A 13,714-nucleotide genomic window follows, 5' to 3' on the forward strand; every position below is an offset into this window, starting at 1 on the left:
TGTAGAATCATAGAATGGTTTAGGTTGGAAGGGACCTCAAAGCTCATCCAGTTCTTAACCCCCTATCATAGGCAGGGGCACCTCCCACTAGAATAGGTTGCTTGGGGCCTCATCCAACCTGGCCTTGAACACCTCCAGGGAGGTTGTGGATCACAGAGTCACAGAATGTGATCAGAGATCAGAGAGCTGGAGCTCTGCTATGAGGACAGGATACAAGAGTTGGGGCTCTGCAGCCTGGAGAAGAGAAGGCTTTGAGGAGACCTTGGAGTAGCCTTCCAGTATCTGAAGGGGACCTAAGGAAGGCTGAGGGACTATTGACAAGGTCTTGTAATGACAGGACGAGGGGTAATGGGTTTAAACTGGCAGAGGGGAGATTCAAACTAGATGTTAGGAAAGGGTTCTTTGGAGTGAGGGTGGTGAGACACTGGCACAGGTTGCCCAGGGAGGTTGTGGAGCACAGAAGCACCCAAAGTGATCTTTGATCATATTGGGTGCTTCTGGCTTCTGTGCTCCACAACCTCCCCGGAGGTGTTCAAGGCCAGGTTGGATGAGGCCTTAACCAATTCTAGTGTGATGTGTCCCTGCCCATGACCAGGGGATTGGAAGTAGATGATCTTTGAGGTCCCTTCCAACCCCAAACCACTCCAAGCCTCTCTACGATGCTGCGGCTGCCTTAAAGCACGGTGCTGCGGCTGCCTTCCACAACTAACCACAGGTACTTCTCCATCACTTAGATTGCTTTTTGTTTTGATTAAAAGCAGTCTAAATGGCATAATCCTATCGCTGTGATAATCATGAGTGATGTGTCATTAAGTACTTCTATTTATTATCAGGTTGGACCACTTCATGGCAAACTGCTTTGAAAGGTCAGATAATTGTGTGCAGCGGCGTGGAAAGGCTTATTATCAGTACGTCCTGGGAAGGATGGTTAAAGGAGTTTGCAAATGCTGTTTGCAAATGGGAGATTAGGGTCTCAGGGGAACAATCATCCCTTTTGGCTTGTTTTGATGCTGTGGTTTAATTTAATTTCTCTTCTGCAGGTGTAGTAATGAGATAAGGGGAAGCTTTTTTTTTACGAGGTTGTTGAACTCTGATATGTTCTTACTGCCAACTGAAGATTTTTTTTTGTTTGAATATAGATTTATTTTGCCCTGGTTTTATTCAGCCACCAAATACAAGAAATAGTGGCTGGCACTCGTTCCCCTACTGCAACGGGAAGGAAAAACTTAACGGTGTCTTTGCTGGCTGAGCCAGGTGCAACTATCTTCTCTGATTCACCCCTTTGTTTTGGGCATCCAACAACCTGAGCCCTGGGATGCACAATTTGCATGAGAACTAATCTTCCTTGCCTGGAAAACCACTACTTGGCTCCAAGTGATTATAAAGAGGGAAACACTGTGATGGAAGAAGTGTGAGCGTTCAAGTTAAAAGGAGGGAGACAGCCAACTGTGTCCTGGGCTGCAGCAAGAGCAGTGTGGCCAGCAGGGCAAGGCAGGGGATCTTGAAAAGCCATTCTAGACATACAATCACAGAATGGTTTAGCTTGGAAGGGACCTCAAGGATCATCCAGTTCCAACCCCCTGCCATAGGCAGGGACACCTCCCACTAGAACAGGTTGCTCAAGGCCTTATCCAACCTGGTCCTGAACACCTCCAGGGAGGTTGTGGAGCACAGAAGCACAGAATGTGATTGAAGACCTTTCCTTTAAAGCCCAAAAGCTACTACTACTTTTTGTTGGAAAGCATTGAATTAGTGGGACTTGTATTTGGACTCTGCTTGGATAAAATCCTTAGCAATTGATTTTCCTAAAGTGTCAGCTGTTTTCTATACACTGAGCCAAGTTGTCTTTGGTATTAAGTGAACACACAGAATATTTCATTGTATCCTTTCTCTTCAGGTTGTGGCTGACACCAACATCAGTGCCATTGCCACCCAGCTGGAGAGCATGTCTGCAGGGTGCAACCTCAACTCTTCTTCTGAGCATCCTTCTGAGGATCCCGAGTAAGTTTGTACTTAGTCTGCACAGCTGAGGTGATTTTCTACCTGCCATACAAGGGAAAAGCCTGAGCTGGTGAAGGAAGTCTCTCCCATTGCTTGTCTCTGATTTTCCATCACCTCCAAAATGAAAACCTTGGCTTTCTCCAAGCTGATTATGCACTCGTGTACATCTTCACCTAGTGGTAGAAAGAGCTTGAGTAAACAAGCACAAAATGCATTGCCAAGCACTAGTTACAGGCATTCCCCTCCCCACATGATCTCTTTTGCTAGCATGTTGTGCTGCCATGATAGTTCTGCCCTTGTCTGTTGGCTTCCTTGCCTGAAAGGAGTAGTGGTCATAGCCATTAGAAATAATTTGTCATTGGCAGGCTAAGGCAGGAAGTGTTAAAAAGTCTGATAGCAGAGACAGATGCTTCAAAAGATGCCCCAAAACTTTGTCTTTGGAATCTTTATAGCTCTGTGCTTCCAAAGAGTCTGATTAAAAAGAGTTTTACACACACACAATGCTTCTCTATGGTGATGCAAGTCAGAGATGCAACCCTCTCATGGCCGTGCATCATTCCCCATCCTGTGTCATTCCCCATCCTGTGCTTTTTCGGCCAGCTTATCATTCTGAAATCCATTTGATCTTCATTCTGCTTCATTAGCTTCATTATGTTCTTCATTTTCATCCTTTGATTCATTCTATTTGTTTTAAGAAGCTGAGATGCAAGTTGCTGCCCTACCTCAGGGGGTTTTGGGTCGAAAAGTTAAGCTTTTTGTGTGCTGCATTCTCTAAGCCTTACAATGTGAGATGCTGGTTTTGTTGCTGCTCTCAAAGGAGAATTGCTTGTTTCACAAAAGAGTTTTTACTCTCATTTCAAAAGAGCAAGGAAATTTGAATGTGAACATAGGAAGCAGAATTAGGTGTATGTTTTCCTTCTGTCCTGAAGAAGTGGCTAGATGGTGGTTATCACAGCCTGCACCTTTGTATAGGTGGAAGATGCCAAACAGCTTTTCTCCACAATAGTTCTTTCTAAGTGCATGGGAATGACTTTTTTTCTGTTTTCCAGTTTGGGGTGGATATAGAGCTGAGTGGTCTAAATTCCACCACAATTCTTCCTCTGTCCAGTGCAGATGATAAAAATCTTCCAAACTTTTTCCTCTGTTCAATAGGGACCATAAAGAACCTTCCAAACTTCTTCCTCTGTTCAATGTAGACCATAAAGAACCTTCCAGACTTCTTCCTCTGTCCAGTGTGGACCATAAAGAACCTTCCAGACTTCTTTCTCTATTCAATGTGGACCATAAAGAACCTTCCAAACTTCTTCCTCTGTTCAATGTAGGCCGTGAAGAAGCTTCCAAACTTCTTCCTCTGTTCAATGTAGACCATAAAGAACCTTCCAAACTTCTTCCTCTGTCCAGTGTGGACCATAAAGAATCTTCCAAAATTCTTCCTCTGTTCATTGTAGACCGTAAAAACCTTCTGGAATTCTCCCTCTGCTTGATGTAGATATTAGAAGCCCCTGAAGAGCAATTCAGACTCTAAGTGGTGTACAAGGTGGAGAGGGTTTCTGGAGTTAGCCCCCAAAGTTATGGTGCATGAGGTAGGTCAGATGTTGTTAGCCAGTGGCCTGCAGTGAGGTCAGAATCATAGAATCAACCAGGATGGAAGAGACCTCCAACACCATCCAGTCCAACCTAGCACCCAGCCCTAGCCAATCAACTAGACCATGGCACTAAGTGCCCCAGCCAGGCTTTGCTGCAACACCTGTAGGGACAGTGACTCCACCACCTCCCTGGGCAGCCCATTCCAATGCCAATCACTCTCTCTGGCAACAGCTTCCTCCTAACATCCAGCCTAGACCTCCCCCAGCACAACTTGAGACTGTGTCCCCTTGTTCTGTTGCTGGGTGCCTGGCAGAAGAGCCCAACCCCACCTGGCTACAGTCTCCCTTCAGGTAGTTGTAGACAGCAATGAGGTCTGTCCTGAGCCTCCTCTGCTGCAGGCTGCACACCCCCAGCTCCCTCAGCCTCTCCTCACAGGGCTCTGCTCCAGGCCCCTCACCAGCTTTGTCGCCCTCTGCTGGACACCTTCCAGCACCTCAACATCTCTCTTGAATTGAGGAGCCCAGAACTGGACACAGCACTCAAGGTGTGGCCTGAGTAGTGCTGAGTACAGGGGCAGAAGAACCTCCCTTGTCCTGCTGGCCACACTGCTCCTGAGCCAGCCCAGGATGCCATTGTTTCTCCTGGCCACCTGGGCACACTGCTGCTTCATCTTCAGCTACTCTCTATCAGTACCCCCAGGTCCCTCTCTGCTTGGCTGCTCTCAGCCACTCTGTCCCCAGCCTGTAGTTCTGCTTGTGCTTTTTGTGGCCGAAGTGTAGGAGCCTGCACTTGGCCTTGTTCAGTCTCATCCCATTGGCCTCTGCCCACCCATCCAGCCTGGCCAGGTCTCTCTGCAGGGCTCTCCTACCCTCCAACAGATTCACACCTGCTCCTAGCTTGGTGTCATCTGCAAACTTACTGATGCTGGACTCAATCCCCTGCTCTAGATCATCAGTAAAGACATTGAAGAGGACTGGGCCCAGCACTGATCCTTGGGGCACACCACCAGTGCCAGCTGCCAACTGGATGTGGCACCATTCACTACCACTCTCTGGGCCTGGGCCAGGCCCTCCGGCCCGTTCTTGCCCCATTCCAGAGTTCCTGGCTGCACCCTGTTAGACTCATTCCCCTCCAGTCATAAAATAAAGTCATGCTGCCAGGAGACTGTTGCAGTTGGTGCTTGTGCAGGCTGAAGATGACAGCATGGCCGCTGAGGAAGCAAACCCTCCCTTAGGCACGTGCAGCCACTGCCGCTGAGGAGAGCCTGGCTTGCTGTGCCAGAGATTAGTGCTCTTGCTGAGCTCTTGGTGAAAATAAGGCTTTTCCAAGTGAGGAGCTGAAGTACCCAGAGCAGTGTTTGAACTGGGAGCTCTGCAGGACCGTGGTGCAGTGCAAGGGCAAGAGTGGCAGTTTGTGACTGTTTGAAACCCCTCTCGACAGATCAGTGTCTCTGTAAGTGTTCCTTCTGTGTTCCCCAGAGACAGAACCTTGCTATTCTAAGTGATATTTGTTGTGTTTTCAGAGCACCTCAGCCTAAGATTATTACTTTGGAGAAAGGCTCTGATGGACTGGGATTTAGTATTGTAGGGGGGTATGGAAGTCCCCATGGAGACCTGCCCATTTATGTCAAGACTATATTTGCCAAGGTATCTCTCTTTTTTTGTTGTTGTTGTTTTCTCCCCCTTTTCTGTATTATCTTTAAAGCTAAGATTTGGCTTGGAGAATATATTATGGAGTAGAAAGTCAAATGTACTCTGGAAGTGCATTTGATGTGAGTAAGTGGACCCAGATCTCAGAGCTGGCTCCTCAGTTTATATTTCATGGCACCGATGGCCAAAACAAGATACTTTATCTCAGCAGAATTGCTCTGCGTGCTTGGGAGATTTGCTTTTACACATTAAAATATTTATGAGGCAGTTTTGTATCTGTAAATCTCAAAGAGCCTTTTCAGGGGGAATGCACACATCACTTTTCCCACTCCACAGGACTGGAGGCAGTTGCAGAGATGCTGCATCTCAGTGGAAAACCAGCGTTAAGCTACCTCAGTGAGGAAAAGCCACCAAAACCACTATACTTGGTGGCTCAAAGATGAGTTGCTTACACCTCAGACCTGGCTCTAGTTGTCCTCCCTTGCTTCCAGCTTCTCTCTCATGCCTCTCCACGAGGGCTCCGCTCCTGTGTGCTGGAGCTGCTCACGGCGTGGCTGTCTCAGCCTATCTCTGACCCCAGCCTCGTGTCAGGAGAGGACTTGAGAGTCCCAAGCAGCTGCAACAGCAGCTCTGTTTACCAAGGCTGAGGAGGAAACATAGCACAGCCCCAGAATGGTCACTGCTGTGGAGGGGAAAGTGCTCTCTTTCCCACCCATCTCCTCACTCAGTGAGGGCTAACAAGATGCATCAGGCATGGTGGCCACCTGAAGAGACTTCTGGAAATGGGAGGGGGTGGGGAGGGAGGAAAACAGTGGGAATTAGGGATATTTTTCCACAAGTATCTGGTCTTTTTACAGTTTTCAGTTGTTATTATGGTAAGGCTTTGTGTCTGTAAAGTGATGCCTAGATTTACAAGTTTCTAGATGTAGAAACAGCTGAGAAATCCTAGCTAGCAAACACTGCAGTCACTGGTGGGGCTGTGGAGGGCAGAAATCAGTGCCGTGAGTTGACCTCTGGGCAGGGCAGGGCTTAGGATTCAGGTAAAAGAGCCACACTGAGGCTTCTGCAGAAGAGCAGCTATTTCTAAAGCTCTGTGGGAGTTTCTCAGGGCCTTCAGCAGAGCCTGGCTCCATCTGGGGCTTGGGGCAGTGCCCAGGCTGTTCTGCTGCATGACCTCTGTGTCCCTCTCCTCCCCAGATGTAAACCCATTTCTGAGCACTGGTTGTGGTGTACATTTCAGAGCTGCTTTAACAAGCCTCTCCATAATCCCAAATGCCAGAACCAGCCTTCACACCACATTTTTTTCAGGGATGAGCCAGTTTTCCTCTTCCCAGGGGTTCATCACCCATCCACGCTGCCCCAGCCCATGCAGGGTTGGGTCAGCCAGCAGGGCAATAGTCTAAGCAGTCAAGGAGGCTTCATCACTGTCACTTCCCCTCCCAGTTAGGTAGGGTTTCCAGCACCACATCCCTCCTCATTTCACCCATCAGCATGACGAGAGGCAGGAGGGCTCCTCAGTGCCTCCGGCCGCTAACGAACGGCTCTGCCCTTTGCAGGGAGCAGCTGCGGACGACGGCAGACTAAAGCGCGGCGACCAGATCGTGGCGGTGAACGGGGAGGCTTTGGAAGGTGTCACTCACGAGCAAGCTGTGGCCATTCTGAAGCGCCAGAAGGGAACCGTAACACTAACAGTCTTGTCCTGAACGCAGTTACTGCAGACCATCAGTAGAGCTCTAATGCTGCCCTGCAGCCCTCGGCAGGATGTAAAGCAAAGCCTGGCAAAACCGAATCAGCCTTCACCCCATCGCCAGAAAGGGTAGTGTGCGTCTCGAGCTTCATTTAAGCCTTTCTCCCCCCCCACCTCCCCTGTGCCTGGTGGCTTTTGAGGTTTCTCTGGACCAGTTTAACAAAGAAACCTCAAAGAGCAAGGTCCCCTTTGACTTGATTGAGCCAGCAGTGTATCCCCGCTAGGTCTGAACCCCACTCGCACCTGCTGAACCTGCAGTCGGTTCGCAGAGACAAAAGAGAATTCAGCTCATCAGCCCATCTCATCTGATGAGCAGAAAGAGATGCCGAGTGACTTGTCATCTCACTCATGATTTACTTATGCTAATTGTCCTTTCAAGTATGCCAGAAAACATTAGCAACGTAATTAAATTACCACTGTTCCAAATGATGAAATATCAAACTCTCCTCTGGGAAATTAGTTGTGCTCGGCACAGTAAGGCTGATAGTCAAATGTGAACTTCTCATGTTTATCTCTTTGGGTAGGTCTGTGGAAGTTAGTCAGAGGTAATTACTGTGATGTGTCAATTCGCTGCCTTTAGCATCAGAAAAAAACTAGGGGGAGAGAGGGAAGGGTAGGTTCTTTTTTTAGGCTTTGAAAGCATTTGAGCCTTTTCAGCTCTTTCAGCAGCATGAACAGCAACAACCTCTCTGGTTCTGTTCTAATTATATTTTTAAAGAAGAAGAACCATGCCGATGTATGCCAGGCATGTGGCACACAAAGGCAGTTGTTGTTGTTGTGCCAAGCTGCAGCATAATTGTTCAGCCTGAAACTTTAATGAAGACAAAAAGTTAGCTGCGGCGGCGCGATCCCGTGATTCCAGTAGTGGTGGTGAGCAGTCCCTCTGCACCTCGTCTTTAGGGCTTTGATGAAGTTAATCCAAACCAGCAAACTGTTTTGCATTTCCAAGACTCTCCCCAGCATCAGATAGTGGGGGAAGAGGCTTTCACGGATCACAGAGGATGCTTCTCTCCTGAGGCTGCTGGAGTTCAGATTTGGTTAATGCCAGGCAGTGGGGAGGTGATCGCTGTGGCAGATTAAGGTGATGTCTGCCTGGGGCTGGCTGCCATGTCCATCCTCTCCAGGGCAGGGCTCCTTCATGTTCTCCAGCAAGTCAGGACAGCTCAGTCAAAGCCCCCAGCTATTTCTTTTGGTTTAAGCTATGTTAGGTGCAAGTGTGCTGAAGCCCATGAGGATCAATCCCAAGGCCTATCCCACTTTGCATGGGGGAGATGGGACGCAAGAACGTTCAACCCAAAGTTAGCAACTCCATTCCATGTCACAGCCATTCCTGCAGTGATTATATGACCGTGGCCTTAGTGATGTAGCAAATTAATTTGGCAGGCAGATTAATGGCAGTGCAAGTCATTGAGGTTTAATTTTCCTATCCAGAGGAGCAGTAGGGTTTTAGGGGAAGCAGCCCAGTCTGATTTGGACTGGTTGGTATCGTTTATAACGATCGTGTTGCTGAGAGAAATGAAGAGTGGGCAGGGTTCAAAATTGGCTGCTTGTTTTCTGTCAGCAATCCCTGGAATGAAGTTAAGACTCCAGATCTGGGGAATAATGACTGAGTAATAAACAAGTAGCACAGGGGTTGTTAAAGGTAGTGCTGTTCAGTATGGCTTAGCCAGAGGTGAGTAGTCCTCCACTTCCCTTGAAAGAGCAAGTTTTGAGGCGGGATAAACTACACCAAAGCAAGCAAGCCGTGATTAGCTCTCATTGAAATAGCTTTGTTTATTTCATTGCAAAGTTTCCTTTAGGTAATCACAAAGTGCATTTAGCCTGCTGGAACCATGGGTGGGTATTCCATTACCAGTGCCTGGAAAAGACTTCACACTTTCAGTGGACTCCCACTGTACCATTTGCTTTGCCAAGTGGAACCTCAGTCGTAGAAGCCCAGGGATCAGTCCAGATGTAGCACATTGGAGAATCCTCAACAGGCTGCCTTTGGTTGCAGAAATATCCAAGGTATGAGAAGTTAAAGGCAGGTAGGTGAAACTTGGAAGAGGCACCCTCTGGAATTCCTGACCAAACATAATGATTGCTCTGATGATGTTTTTATAACCCTTGCATTCCTACTTTAAGATGCTGCCACGTTTCATCTGTGAAGTTTCACAGAGCTATTTATTAGCCTGTTGTGCACATACTCTTCATACCCATCAAGAGTACAGTGTATGGCCTGGGATATTTTGCACTTCTCCATTGCTCAGAGTGAGAAAGAGAGAAAGAGCAATCATTTTCTTGCTTCTTGTAATTTGCACTTTGTGTGTTGAATATATTACTGCCAAAAATGATATTGCAACTAATTGATAAACCAGTGCCCGTGCAGAGAAGCGTGTGTTGGATGTACAGGAGCACAGGAGTTCAATCTGCATCGTGCTTCTCTGGGCTGAGGTGCTCTGGTTTCTTTAAAACTTTGATTTCTGTGCAAGGGAACAAAAAAAAAAACAAAAACAAAGCAATGAAGCCTCCTGATTGTATGTTTCTGTATATCAGTAAAATCAGACATTTTATGACTTCAAAGGTTATTCTAAATAAAGCTCGGTTGCATAAGTAGTTGTGGGCTTATTGATTTTGGTTCTCTGATTTAAGTCACTGTTAATATCTGTTGCATGAGATGTCTTCATTTGACAAGTTTAGGTCAAGGGAGGTTTTCCTCACCTTCTGCTCAGCCCTGGTGAGACCACATCTGGAGTGTTGTGTCCGGTTCTGGGCTCCCAAGTTCCAGAGGGACAGAGATATCACAGAACTATTGAGACTGGAACAGACCTCTGAGATCATCAACTCCAGCCTATGACCTATGGATGAGGAGAATGAGTCCATCATCAGTAAGTTTGCAGATGACACCAAGCTAGGTCCCTCCAGAGGGACCCTGCCAGGCTGGATGGGTGGGCAGAGGCCAATGGGATGAGATTTAACAAGGCCAAGTGCAGGCTTCTACACTTTGGCCATGGCAACCCCAGGCAGCACTACAGGCTGGGGACAGAGTGGCTGGAGAGCAGCCAGGCAGAGAGGGAGCTGGGGGTGCTGGTAGAGAGTAGCTGAAGATGAGGCAGCAGTGTGCCCAGGTGGGCAGCAGAGCCAATGGCATCCTGGCCTGGATCAGGAACAGTGTGGCTAGTAGGACAAGGGAGGTTCTTCTGCCCCTGTACTCAGTACTGCTCAGGCCACACCTGCTCTGCAGGGGGGTTGGACTGGGTGATCTTTCAAGGTCCCAGCCCTTGACATTCTGTGATTCTGTGAGTGCTGTGTCCAGTTCTGGGCTCCTCTCCTTCAAGAGAGATGTTGAGGTGCTGGAAGGTGTCCAGCAGAGGGTGACAAAGCTGGTGAGGGGCCTGGGGCACAGCCCTGTGAGGAGAGGCTGAGGGAGCTGGGGATGTGCAGCCTGCAGCAGAGGAGGCTCAGGGCAGAGCTCATTGCTGTCTGCAGCTCCCTAAAGGGAGGCTGTAGCCAGGTGGGGTTGGGCTCTTCTGCCAGGCACCCAGCAACAGAAGAAGGAGACACAGTCTCAAGTTGTGGCAGGGGAGGTCTAGGCTGGATGTTAGGAGGAAGCTGTTGGCAGAGAGAGTGATTGGCATTGGAATGGGCTGCCCAGGGAGGTGGTGGAGTCGCCGTGCCTGGAGGTGTTGCAGCAAAGCCTGGCTGGGGCACTTAGTGCTATGGTCTGGTTGATTGGCCAGGGCTGGGTGCTAGGTTGGACTGGATAAGATTGGAGGTCTCTTGCAACCTGCTTGATTCTGTGATTCTATGAAATGGAAAACTTAACCTGGACTAGTAGGTGCCCCCATCTACCACCTTGGGCATATGTCTCACCACCCTCAGTCCAGAGGGTTCCCCAGAGTCCAGGCTGGATTCAGTAGCAGATGGCAATGGCATTCAGTAACTGGTTTCAGAAACCCATGGATTAGGATGAAAGACAGGAGAACAGAGAGTTCTTCTGAGGTCCCAGCTGTTTAAGAAGAGCCTTAATCCTTGTGATCCCTTGGCTTTACATTGAATATGACTCATGTGGAATGGAATCCCTTCTTGGTCAGCTTGGGGTCACTTGTAGTGTTGCCTACTCCCTGCCCGTGCGACCATTTCACTTAACTGCACCCCGATGTGGCACTCAAGCTGTGGCAGTGCCCCCGGGCTGCACAGGAGCAAATCCAAGGCTGAGCCTTGCTGCAGCCCAGCTCTTGGCAGGGACTCTCCCCATCGTGTTCTCACAGCTAGAAGCAGCAGCTGGCTGTGAAAACCTGTCCTTAACTGCAGAAGGTGCCTCACTGAGCAGAGACCGAGCTGGAAAGTAAAACCTCTGAACAGAACTGCTGCTGTTGTAGCTCAAACTAGGATGTGGGAGTAAGGTGCTCTTTGGGTGACACCTGAGACTCAGTGCTGTGAGCAGCTGGTCCTCATCTCCTCCATGGCTTGAGTTCAGCCTGATAGAGCTTCAAAATCCACTCTTGCAGAGCCTTTCCTTCACTTTTCTCGAGATAAACCCCTGCCCTTGGAGACATAGTATTCTCTGCATGCTAGTAAGAAATCATGTAGAGCTTCTGTTCTCCTCGTTTTCTTCCCACCTAGCAGGGGACAGGGGAGACCCTGACACCTGCCTGCCACCACCACTGGACCAGGGGATGTCACCGCTGCTGGACCAAGGCAAGGACCCGGCACATCCTCGCCGAACCCCTACAGCCACCATCAGGCAGGGAAGGCAGCGCAGGCGCCAGCGGCGGCGGCTCCGGGTGCTGTTCTCCCAGCGCTTTTTCTGCTGGAGCGGCACTAGATGGAGCAGTTGACAAACCAATGCACTTCTGCTGCCTGCAGCCGCGGCCTGCGAGGGGCTGTCCCGAGGGATGCGCTGAGATGCTTCATCCTCTCAGCCGAAAACGCCGACTCTCAAACTTCTGAGCTGGCTTTCCCCCCTGTGAATAAACAAGAGAGACACTTGGGTACCCCAAGAAGAGCTTTCTAGGAGATCAAACCACAGCACATCTCTCCCCTCATGATAACCATCTTCCACCCTGGGCAAAAGCAAGGCCAAGTGACCTCTCCACGCTGAGCCGTGGGGATGGGGCACGATGCTAGGGGTCAGTTTGACCCCCAAAGCAGAGATGCTGTTGGTGTGCCCAACCTGCTGTCCCTGTGGCAGCTCGTTCCTCTTCAGCAAATGAGTCTGCTTCTCCTGCTGGGACATTCATCTCTTCTAAAAGTATTAGCTGATAGTCACTGAGCTGCCACCATCCAAACCACCAGTGAGGCAGCTTCTGGGTGATAAGATGAAAGGTGATGAGCAAGACTGGAGGATCACACAGAATCACAGCACTTTAGATGTTGGAAGGGACCTCCAGAGATCATCCAGTCCAACCTCCCTGCCAAGGCAGGATCCCCTAGGGTAGGTCACTCAGGAATGCATCCAGGTGGGTTTTGAAAGTCTCCAGAGAAGGAGACTCCACAACCTCTCTGGGCAGTCTGCTCCAGTGCCACCCTTACTATACGAAGTTTCTCCTCATGTTGGGGGTGAAACCTTCTCTGTTTCAATTTCTAGCCATTGCTGCTTGTCTTATTGCTGCTGACCAGTGAAAAGAGATTGGCCCCAGCCACTTGGCACCCACCCTTCAGATATTTGTATACATTGATCAGAGCTCCTCTCAGTTTTTCTCTTCTCCAGACTAAACAGCCCCAGGGCTCTCAGCTGCTCTTTACAGGGGAGATGCTTAAGTCCCCCAAGCATCCTTGTGGCTCTCCACTGGACTCTGTCCAGCAGGTCCCTGCCTCTCTTGAACTGGGGAGTCCAAAACAGTCCACCCATTGAATCTGTATCTTTCCAACCTAGAGAGAGGAGTGTTACTGGGGACTAAGTCAAAAGCCTTCCAGAAGTGCAGATCGATGACATCCACTGCCTGCCCTTTGTCCGCTGATGCAGAAAGCCATCAGCTTGGTCAGGCAAGACTTGCCCTTAGTAAAGTCATGAATCACCTTCCTGGTTCCTCAGTGTGCTTTAGCAGAGCTTCTGTGGGGGGATCTATTCCATGATCTTCCCAACATGGAGGTGAGGCTGGCAGGTTGTTAGTTCCTTGAGTCTTCCTTTCCAGCCTTATTTAAAATGGGTGTAAATTTCCCCTTCTTTTAGTCTCCAGGGGTACCAGCTGACTGCCAGGGCTTTTCAAACATCACTGGCTTGATTTATCCATCATAAGATGGACTGTAAATGATAACAGCTAGCACTGTCACCACAGCAGAAGCTGGCACAGGTCATGGTGCAGGGGAAACAGTGTGGTCCTTCCATAGACGAGTTTCCCTTTTACTTTGACCTGCCCAGTTTTGCTCTTACTTTCCAATCTGACTTGTCTCTCCCTCTGTAATGAGAATACTGAAAGCAGATTTATTGGTGGAGAGTGGCTTTGTAACTATCAGCCAATTCCTCCAGGACTCTGGGAAGGAGGCAGGGAGCAGAACTGATTGTGCTTCATGCCCTGTGTTTTGAGTCAGACCCAAGGAAGCTGCCCATCATTGGTTTTGCCTCTCCCCCCAGTGCTAATTCTCAAGAGCTCATCCCAGCACCTGCTCATCACCCACTGTGCAGGGGCAGTGGGCAGGAGTTGCCCACAGATGTCCAAGTTGCTGAGCCAAGGCATGTCCACACCACCTGGAGCAGCTGCTCCTTTAATTAGCTGTGGAGGCTGTGGCCACCAGGTGCATGGGGCTC

The 13,714-nt window shown here is 49.3% G+C and overlaps 1 protein-coding gene across 1 annotated transcript in view; it reads left to right on the plus strand.

The window, feature by feature from the left end:
• The window catches only part of PATJ (PATJ crumbs cell polarity complex component), a 216,906-nt gene extending 207,327 nt beyond the window's left edge, over positions 1-9,579 (plus strand). The window contains 3 exon segments of the mRNA XM_064147032.1: positions 1,898-2,001; positions 5,111-5,234; positions 6,794-9,579. Coding sequence (XP_064003102.1) covers positions 1,898-2,001; positions 5,111-5,234; positions 6,794-6,940 — 375 coding nt within the window. The 3' untranslated portion in view covers positions 6,941-9,579.
• The last annotated feature ends 4,135 nt before the right edge of the window (positions 9,580-13,714 follow it).

Source organism: Pogoniulus pusillus, chromosome 8, assembly GCF_015220805.1.
Source record: "Pogoniulus pusillus isolate bPogPus1 chromosome 8, bPogPus1.pri, whole genome shotgun sequence".
In the NCBI taxonomy this organism is placed as follows: domain Eukaryota; kingdom Metazoa; phylum Chordata; class Aves; order Piciformes; family Lybiidae; genus Pogoniulus; species Pogoniulus pusillus.